This window comes from Electrona antarctica (assembly GCF_951216825.1).
Source record: "Electrona antarctica genome assembly, chromosome: 14".
NCBI lineage: Eukaryota > Metazoa > Chordata > Actinopteri > Myctophiformes > Myctophidae > Electrona > Electrona antarctica.
Window position 1 is genome coordinate 1,701,572 of NC_136795.1, and position 22,543 is coordinate 1,724,114.

The following is a 22,543-nucleotide window of genomic DNA, read 5'->3' on the forward strand; positions in this document are numbered from 1 at the left end:
TTGCCATGCTTTTTGTAAATTTAATATAAATTGCTCTGGATTAAGAGTGTCTGCTAAATGCATACATTTTATACAGAGTACAATGAGTACATTTGCTTTGCAGCATGGCACATCATGAAGTATCTAGGCCTACCTGAGAAGTGTCTCCATAATCAAATATACATATACAGTTTATAGAAGATTTAAACACTCTTAGTTTTCTGATCACACAGTGAGTTATTTGTCCAAAATTAGCCAAGTTTTCCAACAGCTGGCATTTTGTCATTGGAAATTGGGATCAACTCCACCATCAGGCTTTCCTTGAACGGGAGTGTGTTTACTGTGGTCAGAAAACCTTATATTTATAGCAAAACGGATGACATAACAAAATCATAGTTTATGGTATTGCGTCACCAGGAATGTCTACTAAATTGATTGTGAGTATTGTTGTTATTAGAACATAGTTTACAATATTTTAGAAGAAAAATGACAAAGGCAACACTTTGATCTGACTCTAGACAGGTGATGTTTTGAGGTTATTACTAAAAAGGAGTGCACTGCTTTCATCTTAGATATATTCATGACAGAAAGGCACATGTGTGTTAACTGGTCAGCTCTTTGTCGCATTAAATAATATACACAGTAGTTTGTTATAACTTGTTTTAGTCGAGGAGAAAACACAAGTGGCACAAGAGAAGAGGGCCTGTGTGTGTGTTGACTCTACATGGTTCTCATGTGGTGTTTAAGTCCAGCCCCTTCAGAGCTTTCAGCATCAGTCTTTGAGAGTTTACTTGAGAGAAGGAACAGCAACAACCTACTATCCGAGACTATAATGGCAGAAGTCGCACCAGCACCAGCTCCGTCACCGGCCAAGGCCGCCAAGAAGACACCAGCACCAGCTCCGTCACCGGCCAAGGCCGCCAAGAAGAAGGCAGCACCCAGACCCAAGAAGACCGGCCCCAGTGTCGCTGAGCTGGTCGTCAAGGCCGTGTCTGCCTCCAAGGAGCGGAGCGGCGTGTCTCTTGCTGCGGTCAAGAAGGCTCTTGTTGCCGGTGGCTACGATGTGGAGAAGAACAAGACCCGCGTCAAGATCGCCGTCAAGAGCCTGGTCGCTAAAGGCACCCTGGTCCAGCTCAAAGGCACCGGCGCGTCCGGCTCTTTCAAGATGAACAAGGCAGAAGCGGTGAAGGTAAAGAAACCTGTTGCTAAGAAAGCAGTCAAAGCAAAGAAGCCTGCTGCAGCCAAGAAACCCGTAGCGGCTAAGAAGCCCAAGAAGGCGGCAGCTAAGAAGCCCGCAGCCGCAAAGAAATCACCCAAGAAAGCCAAGAAGCCTGCCGCCAAGAAAGTAGTGGCCAAAAGCCCGAAGAAGGCCGCCAAGAGCCCCAAGAAAGTGGCTAAGAAGCCCGCAGCAGCCAAGAAAGCTCCAGCCAAGAAGGTCGCCAAACCCAAGGCAGCAACGAAGGCTGCTCCCAAAAAGAAGTAAACTGCCTGCTCCATCTTTATACCCACAAAAGGCTCTTTTAAGAGCCAACCACATTATTTTATAAGAGTATACTATCCTCACTTTTTACGTCATGGTCACATGTTGGCACTGGAATAATAACCAGTTTATGGCTTTATACATTTTCGTATGCCTTACGAGCAAAACTATGGACCCTTTCTAAAATATGTATTGATAATATTATGTTTTGCAAATATCATTTCGGCTGCTGGCCTATATGATGCTCTGATCCAAAATATCACAGTACAACAAAATATTCAAGGCGTGGTATTACATTACATCAGATAAAGGCTACATGTCATCAGATTAATATATCAAAGTTACCCACGTAATAAAATCAATACATTCAGATAGATAAATAACATTTATGCAAATCCCCCCCACCCCTAATAAATATTGACAATTTGTGAAGCACTGTTTTGCTATGGCCATAACCACTGTTTTGTAACCCGAAATAGCATTTAAATTGAGTAGTGCCATTACAAATGTAATAGCAAAACAACTAAAGAGAAAAACAGGTAACACGTCCACCTCATATTGAAATTGCCAAGTTAGACATGTATCATGTGTTCTGCCTATATCTCACAAATTCATCAAATGCATAAAAATAGTCATCAAGGATGAGAAAATAACTGTAACAGTAGAATATCTGTACAGTCAATGAACCTATGAGTATACACTATAGAGTGCTGTGTCTATATAGTACATTATACATGCTATCGAAATAACATAGTTTAGTCTTTGCATAAATTCGTCGAGGCTAGATTTTATAATATGATATAGAATATAGATAGTTTTCGTGCGTGTGTGTGTGTGTGTGTGTGAGAGAGAGAGGTGGGGGGCGGTGTTAGTAACGCCCACGCAGCTCGCTCTGCCTGTCGGGGTTAGTAACGCCCACGCAGCTCGCTCTGCCTGTCCTCCCTTACGTCCTCCGAACACACATAAAAGGGCAAGTCTCTGAGCTCTCAAATCACTCAGTTTTCTAACTGCAACTACAGCTGAACTCAAAATGTCAGGAAGAGGGAAGGGAGGAAAAGGTCTTGGAAAAGGAGGCGCCAAGCGTCATCGCAAGGTTCTTCGTGATAACATCCAGGGAATCACCAAGCCCGCTATCCGCCGTCTGGCTCGCCGTGGCGGAGTGAAGCGTATCTCCGGTCTGATCTACGAGGAGACCCGCGGTGTCCTCAAGGTTTTCCTGGAGAACGTGATCCGTGACGCCGTCACCTACACCGAGCACGCCAAGAGAAAGACCGTGACCGCCATGGATGTTGTCTATGCTCTGAAGAGACAGGGACGCACTCTGTACGGATTCGGAGGTTAATAACGCTGACTTGGTCTACCAACAACCCAAAGGCTCTTTTAAGAGCCGCCCACACTTTCTCTACAGAGCAGATTCCATTATACAATTCGAACCATTTGAAGATTTTTGCTTAACCAGTAAAAAAAAAAGCAGTGTTTATCAAAATGTGTGTTACTATAGTATGATCCGTCTGCAGTTTCCCCTAGCTTTATACAACACTCACTTTTCAAGACAAATGTATACTGACTGGTCCATTTTCTATATTGTCTAGTCCAGACGAGTGACCTACTTAGCATAGGCACAATAAATGTTTAATTGGCAGACTGGTTTGTGCTGATTAAAAATGCTAGTCTGTTCCAATCTTCGTTTAAATCCTTCGACTAGTCTGAACGTGCGTAAAATAACGGGTACAAACTGGAGACAGGGCCATAAAGTTAGAAATATTCTGAATTATTTATATTTGATGCAGACTACATTAATGACAAAGTACTATTATGAATACAGATAAGACTTGGGCGTAATAACAAAATGTGCAACTATCTTAAAGTATTATATAGGCCCTTATATTTACTAACTACAAAACTAGTTTGGCTGTTGCTGACGCAGACAAATATGAAGTCAGTCTTATTTAGTTTCATATTAAGCGACGTAACTAGGAACATTATTCAGTGCTTTATGAAGTGTGCTCCTCAAAGACATTGGAAATTAACCTTTAAATGGAAACAGTGGGTGGCTCTTAAAAGAGCCTTTGTGGAGTTTGTTAAACGAATGAAGCAGATTTATTTCTTGGCGGCTTTCTCAGTCTTCTTGGGCAGCAGAACAGCCTGAATGTTGGGCAGCACACCGCCCTGAGCGATGGTCACTCCACCCAGCAGTTTGTTAAGCTCCTCGTCGTTGCGGACGGCCAGCTGGAGGTGACGGGGGATGATACGACTCTTCTTGTTGTCACGGGCAGCGTTTCCAGCCAACTCCAGGATCTCAGCGGTCAGATACTCGAGCACCGCAGCGAGGTACACTGGAGCTCCGGCACCGACTCTTGCCATAGTTGCCTTTACGCAGCAGCCTGTGGACACGACCAACGGGGAACTGGAGCCCGGCACGGGATGAGCGGGTCTTAGCCTTCGCCCTGGTCTTTCCTCCGGTTTTCCCTCTGCCGCTCATTTTGATATAGGTTTATTTCTGGAGTAAAATCTCGAAGAAAATTGAGAAATGTGGTGAGGAGAGGCGCGCGAGACCTTTTATATCTTCAACAACACACCGCTCTGTATGTGAGGCTGTGCGTCCCACCAATGAATGAGAGCGTGTATGAGCTGAGCTCCCGTCCAATCAGTGCTAGTGGCGTGAATGCTCCTCCCAAAGAAGGAGTCAGTCTTTATTTTACAAGGGAAATTTGTTTTGCTCAGGTCAATGCATACATTCAGGACAATACATACATATACAAATACAATGAAAAACCCATCATAGTATGAGTAAAATAATTCTAAAATGTAAAAGATATTTAAAAGAAAGCAGTCTCTCTCCACACATATACACTGTGATTCAGATTTTACGGGGGCCAGTTTCGAATTGCAGCCATCCTTAGGTGCCCTTTGAGAGCGGTTTTGAAGGAGTCAAGGGATTTGCATGTCTTAATGACTGTTGGTAGGGCGTTCCACATTTTGGTGGCATAGGAGCGAAAATAATTTAGTCCCTTGTTTGTGCCGAATCTGGGTAGATCGCAATACCAGTAAAACTGTAAATCTAATCTGCATGTCTATCAAACTGCAGGTTGAAAAGACCCTCAGCTCTGATCTCAGTAGAATCTGCACCTGGCTCGCTGATAACAAACAATCCTTACACCTGGGAAAAACTGAATCCATTCTCTTCGGATCAAATAGTAATCTCAGCAAGGCAGATGGCTTCTTCTTCTGGGTGACAATATTATCACACGAAAAGATGAAATTACCTACCTAGGTTCCATCCTGGAGGCTAATCTTTCTGGTGATAAAATGGCCACCAATGTAATCAAAAAAGTCAATCAAGGAACAAGATTCCTTTACAGGATCTCCCTACTGGTCACCAAAAATAAGGTGAAACACAGGAGCCCTCATACAAGGTTTCTTTGACTATGCATGCACCTCTTGGTACCACAGCACCTCAAAGGCCCTTAAAACAAGGCTCCAGACCTCCCAAAACAAACTGGTCAGGCTCCCACTTGGCCTCACTCCCCGAACCCACCTCACCCCTGCCCACTTTGACAGGCTGGAATGGCTTAGGGTCGACGACAGAGTACAGCATCTTGGGTCTTGTCCACAAGACTCGATACACCACCAAGATACCCATGTACCTGTCTAAATACTTCCTTAATGTCAACGAAGTCCACACCCACAACACCAGAGGGAGTGCAACAAACCATGTACAACCCAGATTCGGCACAAACAAAGGGACTAAATTATTTTCGCTCCTATGCCACCAAAATGTGGAACGCCCTACCAACAGTCATTAAGACATGTGAATCCCTTGACTCCTTCAAAACCGCTCTCAAAGGGCACCTAAGGACGGCTGCAATTCGAAACGGCCCCGGAAAATCTGAATCCCCCCCCCCTCCCCTTAACTGTATATGTTTATTTTCCATTTTTACCTCCTTTATGATGAATTCCTGTTCTGTTCTTTGACTATATAGAAGTGTCTATTTGTACGTCTCTAAATGTTTTGATGAATTGAACACGGTGGACCATCTTGTAAACAAGTGTAATGCTTAATTGGGTCGGTTGAGTTTGTGCTTGAAATGTACTGTAATTCTGCAAACTGTTAATACATATTTAAATCAATCAATCAATCAATGGCTTCTCAAGTGGAGTGGTGGTTGAGCATGTTTCTAGTAGGTCCAACATGTGCACAGTAAAATCCTCAGTGTTAATGTATCCATGTGCAACTCTGAGAGTGAGAGGGCTGCATTGTGGGAGATTTGATTTATTTCCCAGTGATGTTCAGATTTGTAGGACTATTTTAGCCTGTCATGCATGCATGCCAATATATAAGTATCTGTCAAACAAACCTAACACCACTAATGGAGTTAAAAGAACCGAGTCTGTTACATGTCACTGTTCCTCCCTTGGTTATTCACGTTACTGTAGATTTGTAGAAGCTGTGATTAACACCACAGCAGATGACGTTACAACACCAGAGGGAGTTCAACAAACATGCATGCGTGCGTGCCTGTGTGAATTAATGAATGAATGAATACATATTTTATCTCCGTGTCCGGACAATTTGTCCATCCCACATGGGATTATCAATCACACACAGCAATTAAAACAATAACAAAATAACAAAACAAAACAACCAGATCATTACAAACAGTAGTAGTAAACCCACACAGACCTTTTCAGTACATGAAATATATAACCAATCTATAAAACAGTTCATATATAAGTTAATTTAGTTATACGTCACCCTTCGCCATGCCCTGTAAAGATACTCTGAAAAAGCGAAAACATTGTGAAAAATAAACTCAACCACTGCACCACTCTCGCACTCCACCAAGTTCAGACTTCAGAGCAGGGGTGTGGACTTTTTCAAACAATTCTACTCTCAGAGCATGATACAGAGGACAAAATAAAATTGATTTTGTTCTCCACCTCGTTCAGATCACAATATTCACATATCCTGTCCTCCTCAACAATATTTACAATTACAATTTACAATTCAGGCATTTAGCAGACGCTCTTAATCCAGAGCGATTTACATTAAGCAATAACAGAAAAAGTAGTTATCATGAAACATGCGTAAGCTAAGAACGTAACAGTGGGATATCTATATAATTAAACTATGCATATAAACTATCCATATAAACTATACGTATATACGATAGAGTGCTATGACTACATAAAATGCAATTCTAGTGCTGTCTACGTAACATGCTTTAGGCCTAAGTCTGTATGAAATGCTAAGTCTACACAAAAAGTTCTATCTAAGGGGCTAGGGCAAGTGCTTTAAAAATACACATTGCTGAAGCCTGGAAATTAACCTGAGACCACTGGCTCTCTCATCATTTAAATATTGACTGGACTGAAATGTTGAGTAAATGTATTTATGGTAAAATAAGTGACGATTTATATGCTGGCATTTTTCCCTACAAATATCTAGATGCAAATCAAAAGCGGGTTTGTTTAAAAAATATTAGTAGTAAAAATATCTCTGAAAAAAAGAGAGAGGTCATGTGGCTGGTCTCTGTGAGGAGACTAGCAGTGAGAGCAGTAGTGAAATGGAGCTGCTTCGTCAAAACCGTTAAATGCCCAATCCTAAATTGTGGTCAAGATGAGACAATTGAGCACCTGCTTGTAGACTGCCAGAGGTCTGGCTTTGTGTGGGGGAAAATGCCACAAATTGGTTTAAAATTAAGGTAAATTACAGTGCTGCTATGTATGGGGTTTTTGGGGAAAAAATGTCTGCCGTAGAACAGGAGTTTTACTGGTCTATTATTTGCACAGTTGTAAATAAGTTGTGGAAAACCAGGTGTGCCATGGTGATTCACCAGGAGGCCATCTCAGGGGAGGTGGTCTTTAAACAAATCCAAACAGAACTGAAAAGACAAAGAACTCAAGACTCAAGACAAAAGAAACTGACACCATGGCACCTATTAACATTGTAAAAAAAAAAAGAAACCCTTTTGTATTGAAATGCCTTGATATATATATATATATATATATATATATATATATATATATATATATATATATATATATATATATATATCTTTTTTGTTTGTATTGTAACTTATATGTGTGTATATATATATATATATGTGTGTAACTTAATGTCATTTTTGCATAATTTGTAAATCCCTGAATAAAGTATATATAAAAAGAGAACATGCATATCCTCACCAACAACACAATCAAGTATGAGCTGAGGTTGCAGGTTGCTGGCTTCAGTGACGGAGGAGCAGCAGACTCACTGACCTATCACAGTGGCATGAAATTCTCAACCTTTGACAAAGATCAGGACACGGGGAGCAATAACGTTGCAAGTCAGTATTACGGTGCATTTTGGTACAAGACCGGTCACCATGCTAACATCAATGGCCTTTACCTGTGGGGGCCGACGGCACATTTTGCAACAGGTGTAATCTGGAGGCACTGGAAGGGTCATAAATACTCCCTGAAGGCTGTAGCGATGAAGATCAGACGTGTTCCTTAAACATGTTTAGGTTCACATGCATCTTTGAAAAGCACAGCCGTGGTATAAAAGGCATGATGCTATATTTAGCCATGCGCTTCATCTTTTTTTGTTTGTTTCTCTCTTTGGGACTGTTTAAATCTAAACTCATACAGTATATATCTGTAGTGTATCACATATTATTACAGTGGTGTCAGGACGCTTATTCTTACCTACATATATAATCCAAGATGTTGTAAACATACAGTATTGTTTCACCACCATTATTGTTGAATAAAGAAATGCATGCAAAGACAAGTATGTGGTATCACTTTTTAAATTGTTTCTCTATAATGCATTATTGTCATATTTACAATCCATGCTGAAGGATTCGTACCACTTGTCATACATGTTCATAATGATGCATAACAACTTATAACAAGGTTCATGAAGTACTAAGTGTTGGTCATACTATATTTTAAGCTCAGCAGAACAGCACATTATAAACAATATACTTAATCAGTTATAAAGTGTATTAATACATAACAGACACTGTTTTTACAAGTCTGTTTTACTAAGTATGAGTGTTTAGAGTGTATATATGTATCCTTTACAGAATATGCTTGCTATTACAAATATGCCCTGAATCAATCCTATAGGCCTACAGCAGGGGTGCCCACACTGTTTTTGACTTGAGAGCCACTTTCAAAATGACCAGCGCAACAAGATCTATACACACCAAAAAATAAATCAGATCGCATTGTTGAAATTTGTTTAAAAATGTACCTGAGTGGGTTTTAGAATACCGTCACTTGGAATGGGAAATATAGGGACAATTGAATTGGTATAGGGTTTTTCTTTTGTATATAACTTTGTATTGCTACTGACGTGTGTTGTGCACAACAATCTTGAAAACAAAGTATTACATTGTGGGTTTGAACTGACAGGCCCTTCTAAATGTCAATCAAACCATTTCATGCCAAGGTCCCCCAACATTTAATTTATTTGGAAATGCCTTGTGCAAGGGACCCCGAGAAGAGAAGATCTGTGTCAAAAATCTCGAAAAAACAGAATGTTAAGAAACAGAAGATGTACAAGCTCACGGCGCGACACAAAGTGACACGCCGTGAGCTTGTACATCTGTTATTTTCTATTAGCCCAAAATCCCCAAATGACACAGACGCTTTTATCCAGGGTTATCGAGTTAATGTATGTTTTTTGTTTGTTTTTTCAACCAAGCTCGTATTCAAAACATGAATTCACATCATGAATAATCGTGCATAGCTTTATTACAGAGACACTGTCCTAGACAGGTTATTAGGAACACGTGTTTAGTGATGGTGTAAAAAAAATATGTTTAGTGTTCTAGGGTTAAGACAGCCTACACACTCAAAATTGTTTAAAATGCGTGCATAAATGTGAATAATTATTAATCTTAACAGCATCCATTTCCATATGAGTATGAAGAGAGCATTAACTGGTTTTGACTTCATGTGATACTATAGCTTGTCTGCAAATTAATAAGGAGATGAGGGAGTGGTGTGGAGCGACATGTAGTCACTGAATGTTGTCTCTATGCAGTGGTGTGTATTTTTTTTTATCCCACGATTTTGTAACCCATTTTTCACCCCTGTGTCAATTATCTAATGTGATCCTGGGCTCTACACACCCTCCGCCAACCTGGGGAGGGTGTCACATTAATTTTCTGAATGTGACACACACCCACAGGCAGGCGCACACCCAAACAAATACAATGTATACACTATTTCCAGTTCATAAAAATCACCCTCATGTGAAGTGAGGGGCGCTCTTATCATCATCATACATCATTATGTCTCAGGCATAGACGAAATGCTTTTATAATCGTCATGGGGCCATGTGGCCATGTGCGGTGCAGTGAATGTAGACAGTACACTAGTGCTGTCCACCTCGGCCGGTTCTGTGTTCTGTCGCTGGGTCGACGGCAGGTTTCAACGGCAGGCTCAGCCAGGCTGGCATCGCTGTTGCCAGCCAGGGTGTTCTTGCTATGGTGGTGGTTTAATTGTGAACAAGTAGAGTACAATACTGTATACATACCCTACCTGGCAGGTGAAACAGGATTAGCATTTGAATGTCTGATCTGCATATGGACAGGCAACGCGGCCCACCACCCCCCGCCCCCGGGCCCGGGGGGCGGGGGGTCATATCCCTTCATTATATCCCTTCTTTAGGCTATAAACAAGTGAATACATCAATTTAAGTCTATTTTATGCTATAGGCAATAATACTCAGGGGTTACAACTGACCGAGTGTGTGTGTGTGTGTGTGTGTGTGTGTGTGTGTGTGTGTGTGTGTGTGTGTGTGTGTGTGTGTGTGCGCGCGCGTGCGTGCGTGCGTGCGTGCGTGCGTGCGTGCGCGTGTGCGTGCGTGCGTGCGTGCGTGCGTGCGTGCGTGTGTGTGCATGTTGGCAGCCAAACTGGTCAGACCTGGTGCAGAATACTCGTGCAGTACAATCCCTTTACTGTCAATACGTCATCATCCTTATAAAAGAGGGTCCTCTAACCCAGACTGCATTGAACCTTCTACTGCAGCTGAACATACACTGACACAGCACACTCAGAAATCCTTTGATCTGAACAACAAGGTGCAACTTTAAATACTTCAAGATGCTACTTGTTGTTGCAGTTCTGTTTCTGGCTGTAACAGTCCACTCTGCTCCTCGTTGTGATCTCAACTTGGTTCTGGACTGTGATGAAATCTACAACATCTCCACACAGAGTGGTGTGTACTCCATCTACCCCACCACTGCACCGGTCAAGGTCTACTGTGACATGGACACAGACGGAGGGAAGTGGACCGTCATCCAGAGAAGAGTGGACGGCACGCTGAACTTCTACAGACCCTGGGCTCAGTACCAAGCTGGGTTTGGAGACGCATCAGGCGAGTACTGGCTGGGACTGGAGAACATGCATCTCCTCACCAACGACAGAAAGTATCAGCTGAGGGTGGACATGGAGGACTTTGAGGGAAACACGGCGTCTGCCTCTTACTCCTCTTTCTCCATGGGTTCTGAGGCTGACGGCTACAAGCTGCAGGTTGCTGGCTTCAGTGACGGAGGAGCAGGAGACTCACTGACCTATCACAGTGGTGCGAAATTCTCAACCTTTGACAAAGATCAGGACACCCATGGCCAGAACTGTGCAATTCTGTTTTACGGGGCATTTTGGTACAAGTCTTGTACCGTTGCTAACATCAATGGCGTTTACCTGTGGGGACCGACGCCTCATGCACATAAGGGTGTAGTCTGGAGGCACTGGAAGGGTGCATCGTACTCCTTAAAGGCTGTGGCGATGAAGATCAGACTTGTTCCTTAAACATGTTTAGGTTCACATGTATTTTTTTTGCAATGCATGCATAAATGTGAATAATTATTAATCTTAACACAGAATGCATTTCCAGTATGAAGAGAGCATTAACTGAATGTTGTCTCTATATGCAGTGGTCTATGCGCGCGTGCGCACACACACACACACACACACACACACACACACACACACACACACACACACACACACACACACACACACACACACACACACACACACACACACACACACGCACACACACACACACACACACACACACACACACACACACACACACACACACACACACACACACACACACGCACACACACAGGCACACGCACGCTATAGTCAAGATATAAGATTGGCAGAAACAAAGACAGTGTGAGACTCCTCCTTCTGTGGGTCCCAGCAGAAGCCAATCATTTCCTGGGAGTCGCATACTTCATTTGCATAGGCTTGCTATAAATGCTGGTGCAACGCCACGAACGGGTCACTTATTTTCTTTAATACACACAGAAAGAACCATGCCTGAAGTAGCGAAACCAGCGCCCAAGAAGGGCTCCAAGAAAGCCGTCGCCAAGACCGCAGCAAAGGGCGGCAAGAAGCGCAGAAAGTCCAGGAAGGAGAGCTACGCCATCTACATATACAAGGTCCTGAAGCAGGTCCACCCTGACACCGGTGTCTCTTCCAAGGCCATGGGCATCATGAACTCCTTCGTCAACGACATCTTTGAGCGCATCGCTGGTGAAGCCTCCAAACTGGCTCACTACAACAAGCGCTCCACCATCTCATCCAGGGAGATTCAGACCGCCGTCCGCCTGCTGCTCCCCGGTGAGCTGGCCAAGCACGCCGTGTCTGAAGGCACCAAGGCTGTGACCAAGTACACCAGCTCCAAGTAAACTGTTCTGTCTGCTCTAAACACAACGGTCCTTTTAAGGACCACCCATCTTTTCCAACAAAGAGTTGATCCAAATACTGTAAGAAGCAAAATTAATTTGACTAGTAATTTGACTCCAGTCATGAGACAGACATTAATGTCAACTGCTCAGACGAAATGAAAATTGCAATAACAAGGCACTAAATTAATACAAAAGCAACGCAACGAATTGGATATAATGTATGAACTAGTACTATATAAGCTTGTGAACACTGGTTAAACTTAAATGTTTTTTTTCCAGCAGGTGTATTCTATCATTGTGATTATATGCCCATGCTGATATTGATTTAATAACCACAAACTGTGTAGCAGCAGCCAGCTATAACTACATAAGCATGGCACAAAGGATCAATGCTAATTTAAACAAATCAATACAAACCTTTGATTACAATAATTATATACTTTGCCCTAAATGTTGGCTATATTTAGGCTAGCCTGGCTAATAAGCCAGACCGAATCAGCCGTTGGCAAAAAAAAATTGCCTGCCGTGTTATTTTTTGACGAAATCGCGTCATCCGTCGCCGTAGCAACGAGCTGATGTTCTAACGGAGACATAAGGCATAGCTGTCCTCGCAAATGCCCCTTTTTTCTGTCACAATGCCAAAACATACCCAATCCGTTATCCGATCCGATTCTTGGGCAGACGGACACTCACATTATTGCGTTGTGGAAGTGGACCTTAGCCGTAGCCTATGTTTTGTTGTCATTAAACAGGAAGACAACCCCGTCTCCTTCCTGTGACTGTATCTCCAACAACAATACATAGCCTATGCTTTAGAAATGTAACAATCGCCATTGGAGTATAGCATGCAGCCATTAATGAATAAAGTAATACATGAATGAATAAATAAATGTATGTCTGTTTCTGACGGGATTCGAACCCCTCCCTTTGGCAGCATAACGTTTCCTAGACCTGGAGCATAGTACAGGACGCCATTCCTAGCAACAATATTGTGCAATCATATTCAAATGATAGAGTATAAAACCATGCAGCCATTAAAAAAATGGGACATGGGACCTAGATTAAGGTGAGATCTCATTCACCACAGGCACATTTATTTCCAACACGACTGTTTAATAGCCTACAGATTGGTTGCATATCTCCAACCATCATCACCTAAATTCACCATTGGCCTATAGTCATTGTTATACAGGCTGCTCAGAAATAGTAAATAATAAATATGACAAGATAGGTTAGATTTGTTTTCAAACATGAGACTAAATATGCATGGCAAAGTGTCTGAGAAGCCAATGTGGTACCATTTACAAATGACCTCTGGCAGTCTACTAGCAAATGAACAAATGAACAAATGAAACAAAACAGCTCCATTTGCCCTTACTGCTAGTCTTCCCCTTTTTACCTCCTTTATGATGAATTCCTGTTCTGTTCTCTGGCTATAATAAAGGGGTATTTGTACGTATCTAAATATTTTGATAAATTGAACAAGGTGGACGCTCCATTAAACAAGTGTAATGCTGTATCACAGCAATGGTACAAAGTGGTTCAGGGCAAGCAAATAGTCTTTTAGTGGACTGACTACTAGATTATATAAATGCATTGAGAGATTAGAACGTGGGTTATAATTGTATTTAATTTGGAGCGTGGAATAGAAGATTTACTCATTTACCCTAGTCTGTATTTTAGCGACAGTAGATCAGACGGGTGGGAGAACATTATTTGTATTGAGTTGTGCTTGAAATGTACTGTAATTCTGCAAACTGTTAATAGATATTTCAATCAATCAATCAATGCAGAAACAAAGACAGTGTGAGTCTCCTCCCTCTGTGGGTCACATGAGCAGTGGCAGAAGAAGCCAATCATATGCTGGGAGTAGCACACTTCATTTGCATAGACTTGCTATAAATACTGGTGCAACGCGGAAACACAGTTCACTCCTTTTCTTAAATCACTGAGAAAGAAACATGCCTGAAGTAGCAAAGCCAGCGCCCAAGAAGGGCTCCAAGAAAGCCGTCACCAAGACCGCTGCGAAGGGCGGCAAGAAGCGCAGAAAGTCCAGGAAGGAGAGCTACGCCATCTACATATACAAGGTCCTGAAGCAGGTCCACCCCGACACCGGCGTCTCTTCCAAGGCCATGGGCATCATGAACTCCTTCGTCAACGACATCTTTGAGCGCATCGCCGGTGAAGCCTCCAAACTGGCTAACTACAACAAGCGCCGCACCATCACATCCAGGGAGATTCAGACCGCGGTCCGCCTGCTGCTCCCCGGTGAGCTGGCCAAGCACGCCGTGTCTGAAGGCACCAAGGCTGTGACCAAGTACACCAGCTCAAAGTAAACTGCATAGTCTGCTATTAAAACACAACGGTCCTTTTAAGGACCACCCATCTTTTCCAAGAAATAGTTCATCCTAATACTACACACAAAAGGATATTAGAGTGTCAGCTAAGCCAGTTTCATCTTGGCAGCGGTGGCCGAACGGATAGCGGCGCGGTCTTGATACCGGAAGGTTCCTAGTTCGAATCAGCCGTCCGACACGTTAAAATTACCACCGCTGAAGTGCCCTTGAACAAGGCATTGAACCACTACGATGAAATGTGTTCTATGAGCAGGGCCTGGCTGGAAACAAGTTCTTGAGCTTAGCCCAGATACCCTGGGTAAATATAGATTTCATTTCATTTCATCTGACATGAATGTGAATACAGTGATCAGAGGCATACATTGTGCAATACGTAATCGACATGGTTTAATTCATAAGCAACAATGATTCCTTTAAATCGGGTCTAATGTTTATGAACTTTAGAGGAGCTTGTGAACATGTAGATTCATATTTCAAGTGCATATAGCTTCAATTCAAAGCTACGTACAGCCAATGTTATCATCCACCATTAATTAAGGTGCTGTATTTTCGAAGTTGTGAATACATCTATCATTGTGATTGAAATGCTCATGCTGCTATAGATGTAAGCATGGTACACAGGATCAATTAAAGTGGATATTTTACATTTACCATAAATATATTTAGCTCCCACATGTTTACAGGGACAATAGCCCACAAATAAAACTACCTATTACACAGAAGTGTAGGGTAATTGTATTACTTAGGCCTACTTTAAATTACAACTGAACAAGTAAATTAAGTAATAACACAGACTGGTCAGACTGACAGGGAACACATTCAACACACAAGTATGTCTTATGATTTGAACTAGGTCTAGGAAGCGTAATAGCGATGCCCTTAAAGTGCGTTTTATATTGGTAAATGATCCTTGGTACATACTCAATTTCATAGTGTGCAATACAGTTGCAAACTAGAAAAAGTGCCCTTCTGGGCACAGGTCTCCACCAGGAGGATAGGACTGTGTGAGATGTTTGGCAAAATGTTTAGGAGTAATATAAACATGTTTGCCTTTGATGGCAATTGGATGACTTGATCCAATTGTGTTCCAAAAATGTGTTTTGCAAAAATCAACCTGTTGGTGGCGCTATAACAGGCCAATGTGAAAAGGGTGGAATATATTGTGTGAAAGATTTCACGTAAATTGCATGCTGCGTTCATGATTTGAGGCTTTTGTTCAAAACGGGGCAATCTTGCAAACTGTGAAAGCCAATTATAGCCAATTAGGATGGAATATGAAATATCGGACAGATCCGACTTGAGCACATGACCATAGAGATACTGTGTAACGATTTGTGAGATTTTTGGACAAAATCTGGAGGAGTAATATAAAAAAATGTGTTTTACAAAAGTCGGCCTCCTGGTGGCGCTATAAAAGGCAGATGCGGAAAATGCAGGTCAAAGGTTTGTCCTTGGCCTCTAGGGAGTATGCATGCAACGTTTCACGCAGATCGGTGCAGTTTTAGGTAAAAAATGTGAAAAGCTGCCTCATGGTGGCGCTATAACAGGCCGTTCTGGAAAATGCAGGTCAGAGGTTCATCGTTGGCATCCAGGGAGTGTGTGTGCAAAGTTTGGCATCGACCGGGTTAACGGTGCCGGAGATTAGCTGTCCACAGACGGACGGAAGGACGGAGGGACACACACACACACACACACGGAGTGCAAAACATACTCTCTCCCCATGCCTTCGGCCTGGTGGAGACAAAAATGCTGTAACTTTAGAGTAGAGACCGTTAATAGTGCGTGAATAATTCAGCTCCACCCTGTGGGGGAGGGGAGGGGATGCATTGTTCCATTGTTTTTAATGCTTGTGTTATGCTTCACTGTTCACACCAAAACCAGCAGTTACTTCATTGTCCTGGAATGAGTTGATGTTGGAGCTGAGCATGTTTTCTAGTATGTTGGGGGGAATGTTCAAAGTTGTGTTAAAATGTGCATTTATTTTAAATTTGTCCAACTCACATGTGCACAGTAAAATCCTCAAATTGTAACTATGGGAGGGTTGAACTAATGCAGTGTATATTCAATCTTTATTTCAGACTCATGGGAGATACATATCACAATACAAACACAACACAATACAAATACTGTATATTATTGGAGTGGCATTGTGTGAAGGCTATAATAAGTCAGTAAACTGTGTGTATGCGTGCGTGTGCGTGATACCTGTGCATGCTCCTTACTATTAATTATCTCAGACATCCATTCACAGGCGATTATTATTATTAGTTCAGTAGTAATTTGATAAGTAATAATCACACTTTTTTTTGTCATGGCTCATTAAGCCAATTTTATTTCAACAAGGCAATTAAATGTGCTTCACATAGAACACCAAGCATATTTGTGAAATGACAGTAGAATACAGAATACAATGCAAACAAAAATCACACCCGTGTGAAGTGATAAGTGCCCTATCATCATACGTCATTTTACATCATCTCATTCTGACCAATCACAATTTATACACTCAGAACTGGCCATTCATTGTCAATGGCATTTCATGTTTGTGTTGTTGCTATTCTTAAAATAATTTGAAAATATGGTTCAAGTGGTTAAAGTGATGTTGGTGCTATTAATCAGCATTGCTAGGGGGGAAAAATACATCCTGACCCAGAGAATCACAACCTTTCCATATTTAGATTGACTCCTTTTATGTTATATCCCAATAATGGAGAATGAAAACAGTTTGATTCATTTCATAATGTTAACTTGAGTCCTGTGTGAGGCTCCATAACCAAGCTTGTCTCAAAGTCGCCTCACCTGTTTATCAAACACAGGATAAGATGTAAATTCCATTGTGCAAGCACATACCTAAGAGTGTCGTCGTGATGAATGGCAGAATGTCTTGGTGTCATCCTGTCGTCCTGGTGATGAGTGGTGGTGAATGGTGGGAGCTGGATACGCATCATCAGTAGTGTATCCTTGGATCTTGGGATGTTTCGGCCCTAACACTATACACCCTCCCCAAGGTGGCCAGCTACAGGCTGATCAGACCTGAGCTTGCGTTAATCCAGACTCGTCACGAGAAAGAGAGCCATGCATGGCAAACTTCTCGTGGGACTATGCATGGCAGGGGCGTCCTATTCCCTGAGTCAAGCCAAAGCTGACCGCATACCTCCTGGCTTGCTACTTCGGTGCCCAGCAGGGGTCTTTCCTCCTCATAAAAAGCCACTGGCTGCTTCTTTCGGCTGCCTCCGATAAAGCTTTGATGGCTGAGCGCTGGTTCTGGCCTCTGACTCCCAGGTCTGCAAACAGTCTGGTGGTAGATCTTGCCACAAACCCTCTGCTTCCCACCTCTACTGGGCGGACCTCAGCGTTCCAGCCGCGGTGTTGTGCTTCAGCAGCGAGCTCGGCATAACGGAGGTGTTTTCGCCACTGCGTCCTCCCAGGGTACTGTGAGTTCGATGATGTACACCTTTTTTAGAGAAGGGGACCAGAGCACCAGGTCAGGCCTCAGGGTGGTTGTAGTAATCTCTCGTGGAAAAACCAGCTGTCGGCCAATATCAGCCAGAATCTTCCAGTCACGGGCTAAGCGTAGCTGGCCTCGCTCAGATGGTGTGGAGCAGCTCCTGGTCACCTTAGCCCCCTCCCGGACAAAGGTAGTTGCCCGTTGTTGGTTGGATGCTGGTGGTGGTAGGGAGTTGGTGGCAGCTCGTTTGTCCTCCAGGGTGGATGCAAAAATATGCACTGCCACCTCTGTCATGAATTCATCCATTACTACTATAATGCACGTTGATATCACTGTTGAGAACGGGTTACATATAAGTAGTTCGGCCCCATTGATCATGAAACTTAGCTGAATAAATATTGAAAGAAAGTGTGGGTGGCTCTGAAAAGAGCCTTTGGGTTGTACAAAAATGATAGTAGGCCTACAGTGATGAGGAAGACCATATTCGTTGATGCGTTTATTTTGATGCTTTAAATGACTGGGGCTGAATGGTTAGTGTGTGACACATTAGCTTACATTTGTAGCACATTGTCTGGTCAAGTCAAGTCACATCAGTGTATATTAATGAGGGAGCTTTTCAGACACTAAGGGCAGTATTATGCGTGTCTTAAGTACCAGGTCTTATTACTTAACTTAAGACCTGGAGGCGTGATCAATGCCATTTGGCTATTCTGAGTGGCCAAACAGCATTGACTACGCCTCCAGGTCTTAAGTTAAGTCATAAGACCTGGTACTTAAGACACGCATAATACTGCCCTAAGTGTCTGAAAAGCTCCCTCACTATAGGTCATGTTATAAACAAACTGTTAATCTACCTGCTCATATTTACTATTTCTAAGTAGCCTATACAGGATGACATGATGAATAATATATGATGATGGCGATATTAAGAAATCTGTATTAAACAGCCGTATTGGAAATCAGTGTGATGAATGACATCATTCTCAAGTTAATCTAGGTCCCATGTCTGTTTTACAATACAATTTACAATTTAGGCATTTAGCAGACGCTCTTAATCCAGAGCGACTTACAATAAGCAAGAACAAAAAGCATGGGAATACATCACATATGTAAAAAGCATTTATTTTGAGTTGTGTTAACTGGATTTGTACTCTATGAGTTATCTACTGTTCAGAGATGGAGTTCACATAATGGCACACAGGGCTATGCTTCAGACTGGTGTGCTCCTTTTGACATTGGGAGGAGTTCGAATCCTGTGAGATGCTGACAGTTATGTATTTATTCAGTCATCCGTTGATGCGTTTATTTTGACGCTTTAAATGGTCTGAATATTGTGTGTGAAACATTAGCACCATTAGCTTTGATAATTTGGAGCACGTACATTGACTGGCGTGACTTGGGTCAGTTGAATGTGGCTTTTGGGCATATTTAGGTCATGTTATAAACAAATTGTTAATTTAACATATCATGCATTTACTATTTCTATGTAGCCTGTAGGCCTATAACATAATGACCATAAGGTGAACGTATAGGTGATGATGGTGAGAGACGTTAGAAACAAATCTGTAGGCCTATTAAACAGCCGTTTTGGAAATCGGTGTGATTAATGAGATTTCAAGTTAATCTAGTTCCCCATGTTAGTTTTGAGTTGTGATGGCTGCTTTTATAAACTATAATTTGATTATGAGTACAACATGTCATGGCTAGAATGGCTCACTGTAGTAGTTCCATGACTGGGAAATGTTATGCTGAAAAACGGAGGAGTTCGAACCCCGTCAGAAACAAACGTTCATTTATTTACGGTATGTATTTATTATTTAATCGATGCGTTTATATTGACGCATTACATGGGCTGCATAGTTAATGTATGTGACACATGTTTACTTATAGTTGCATTTATAAAACGAATTGTTGTACATAGACAGTCACAGGAAGAAGGCGAGTGTCTTCCTGTTTCTCAACAACAATCACAACAACAAAACACAGGGCTAAAGGTTGTGCAACCACAACGCAATGTGAGTGTCCGTCCGTCTCCCCGACGCTTCTTAATCCAAACGAGAATCAGATCGGTATGTTTTGTTTAAATTGGCATTGATGAGGACAGCTACATAGTGTGGGGTCCGTGTAGGACCACAATGGAACATCAGCCGGGCACTGGCAAATCTAAGCTAGCAAATATAAGACTTCCGGGGGACGATCTCTTCAAAATAAGAGTACCCTCTAGGGTATTGAAAAAAAGATTCATTTGCACATTAAAACTATAAATTAAGCATTTAAACGATGCTATAGGACACACATTATGTTTCTGTGTAAAAATAAGTAATAAGTAATGTTTCTGTGTAAAGATAAGTAATTCAAAAGTTATCTAAATGGATAAATGCTATTCACTAGAGTGCATGGACTTTATAAAGTGGACACTGGACAAAAATCCCTGCTATGTATCGACTAGTGTGACATATGCACATGTCCGGGGAGACCTCCTCTACAACACCACACTGTCCGCTAAGCAGCAGAGGTGTAAAAATGTAATTGGCACACCATACAGCGAGGTGAAAGATACAAAAATATCCCATTTCCAGACTAAAGTGGACACTGGACAAAAATCCCTGCTATGTATCGACTAGTGTGACATACGCACATGTCCGGGGAGACCTCCTCTACAACACCACACTGTCCGCTAAGCAGCAGAGGTGTAAAAATTAAATTGGCACACCATACAGCGAGGTGAAAGATACAAAAATATCCCATTTCCAGACTAAAGTGAACTAAAGTGGACACTGGACAAAAATCCCTGCTATGTATCGACTAGTGTGACATATGCACATGTCCGGGGAGACCTCCTCTACAACACCACACTGTCCGCTAAGCAGGAGATTATGGATTATGGATTATGGAGACACAATGTACCCAACACACTTCTCAGGTAGGCCTGCTAGGCCTATACTTCATGGTGCAATGTGTCAACTCATGCTTCAAAACATGTTATGATTAACTCATCTTTGCACTCTGTATAAAATAAAATACAGAGTGCAAAGATGAGTTAATCATAACATGTTTTGCAGCATGAGTTGACACATTGCACCATGAAGCCTAGCAGGGCTACCTAAGAAGTGTGTTGGGTACATCGTGTTTCCATAATCAAATATACAGATACAGTTGATTAAAGATTTAAACACGCTTAGTTTTCTGATCACAGTAAGTTATTTGTCCAAAATTTGCCAAGTTTCCCAACAGCTGTCATTCTGTCATTGGAATTTGAGATCAACTCCACCACCATGCTTCCTTGAACTGGAGTGTGTTTACTGTGGTCATAAAACATTATATTTATAGCAACATGGATGACATAACAAAAGTATAGTTTGTGGTATCTCATCGCCAGGAATGTCTACTAAATTGATTGTGAGTATTGTTGTTATTACAACATAGTTTACAATATTTTATAAGAAAATTTACAGAGGCAACACTGTGCTCTGACTGTAGACAGGTGATGTTTTGAGGTTATTACTAAAAAGGAGTGCACTGCTTTCATCTTAGATCATGACAGAAAGGCACATGTGTGTTAACTGGTCAGCTCTTTGTCCCATTGAATAATATACACAGTAGTTTTTATAACTTGTTTTACAAGTTTTACAAGTGGCACAAGAGAGAAGAGGGCCTGTGTGTGTTGACTCTAAATGGTTCTCATGTGGTGTTTAAGTCCAGCCCCTGCAGAGCGTTCAGCATCAGTCTGTGAGAGTTTACTTGAGAGAATGAACAGCAACCTATCCGAGACAATGGCAGAAGTCGCACCAGCACCAGCGACCTGGACCTGGTGCGACCTGGTGCTCCGGCTCCCTGGTGCTCCCTGGAGCAGTGCGGTCCCAGTGAGCACCTGGCTAGCACCAGCTCCGTCACCAGCCAAGGCCGCCAAGAAGAAGGCACCACCCCGACCCAAGAAGACCGGCCCCAGCGTCGCTGAGCTGGTCGTCAACGTCGTGTCCACCTCCAAGTTGCGGAGCGGTGTGTCCCTAGCTGCGGTCAAGAAGGCTCTGGCTGCTGGAGGCTACGATGTGGAGAAGAACAAGGCCCGCGTTAAGATCGCTGTCAAGAGCCTGGTCGCTAAAGGCACCCTGGTCCAGCTTAAAGGTACCGGTGCGTCCGGCCTGAACTGCTCTTTCAAGATGAACAAGGCAGAAGCGGTGAAGGTAAAGAAACCTGCTGCTAAGAAAGCAGTCAAAGCAAAGAAGCCTGCTGCAGCCAAGAAACCCGCAGCGGCTAAGAAGCCCGCAGCCGCCAAGAAATCACCCAAGAAAGCCAAGAAGCCTGCCGCCAAGAAAGTAGCGGCCAAAAGCCCGAAGAAGGCCACCATGAGCCCCAAGAAAGTGGCTAAGAAGCCCGCAGCAGCCAAGAAAGCTCCAGCCAAGAAGGTTGCCAAACCCAAGGCAGCAAAGAAGGCCGCTCCCAAAAAGAAGTAAACTGTCTGCACCATATTTATACCCACAAAAGGCTCTTTTAAGAGCCAACCACATTCTTTTACAAGAGTATCCTATCTTTACTTTATTTAGAAATTATGTAATGGTCACTGGAATAACAA

At 42.5% G+C, this 22,543-nt stretch overlaps 6 protein-coding genes and 1 pseudogene across 7 annotated transcripts in view; 6 read left to right on the top strand and 1 right to left on the bottom strand.

The window, feature by feature from the left end:
- LOC306936380 (E3 ubiquitin-protein ligase TRIM35-like) overlaps nt 1-22,543 on the top strand; it is a 191,115-nt gene that overhangs the window by 73,420 nt on the left and 95,152 nt on the right. The window lies entirely within an intron of this gene.
- On the top strand, nt 779-22,424 carry LOC306936387 (histone H1.4-like; the record flags this gene model as incomplete). Its single annotated transcript, XM_079519880.1, has 2 exons — nt 779-1,372; nt 22,266-22,424. Exons 1-2 carry the CDS (start codon nt 812-814, stop codon nt 22,422-22,424), a joined length of 720 nt encoding a protein of 239 aa, XP_079376006.1. The 5' UTR covers nt 779-811.
- Nucleotides 2,473-2,801, top strand: LOC306936438 (histone H4; the record flags this gene model as incomplete). The annotated part of the gene is made up of 1 exon (XM_079519935.1): nt 2,473-2,801. Exon 1 carries the CDS (start codon nt 2,490-2,492, stop codon nt 2,799-2,801), a length of 312 nt encoding a protein of 103 aa, XP_079376061.1. The 5' UTR covers nt 2,473-2,489.
- Nucleotides 3,560-3,941, bottom strand: LOC306936424 (histone H2A-like; annotated as a pseudogene). The gene has a single exon. The product of its transcript is annotated as a histone H2A-like (transcript).
- LOC306936206 (microfibril-associated glycoprotein 4-like) lies at nt 7,635-11,272 on the top strand (the record flags this gene model as incomplete). Its single annotated transcript, XM_079519699.1, has 2 exons — nt 7,635-7,791; nt 10,584-11,272. 2 exons carry the CDS (start codon nt 7,635-7,637, stop codon nt 11,270-11,272), a joined length of 846 nt encoding a protein of 281 aa, XP_079375825.1.
- Nucleotides 11,791-12,210, top strand: LOC306936426 (histone H2B-like; the record flags this gene model as incomplete). Its single annotated transcript, XM_079519923.1, has 1 exon — nt 11,791-12,210. The coding sequence occupies one exon, from the start codon at nt 11,791-11,793 to the stop codon at nt 12,163-12,165; it is 375 nt and encodes a 124-aa protein (XP_079376049.1). The 3' UTR covers nt 12,166-12,210.
- LOC306936435 (histone H2B-like) lies at nt 14,127-14,517 on the top strand (the record flags this gene model as incomplete). Its single annotated transcript, XM_079519932.1, has 1 exon — nt 14,127-14,517. One exon carries the CDS (start codon nt 14,127-14,129, stop codon nt 14,499-14,501), a length of 375 nt encoding a protein of 124 aa, XP_079376058.1. The 3' UTR covers nt 14,502-14,517.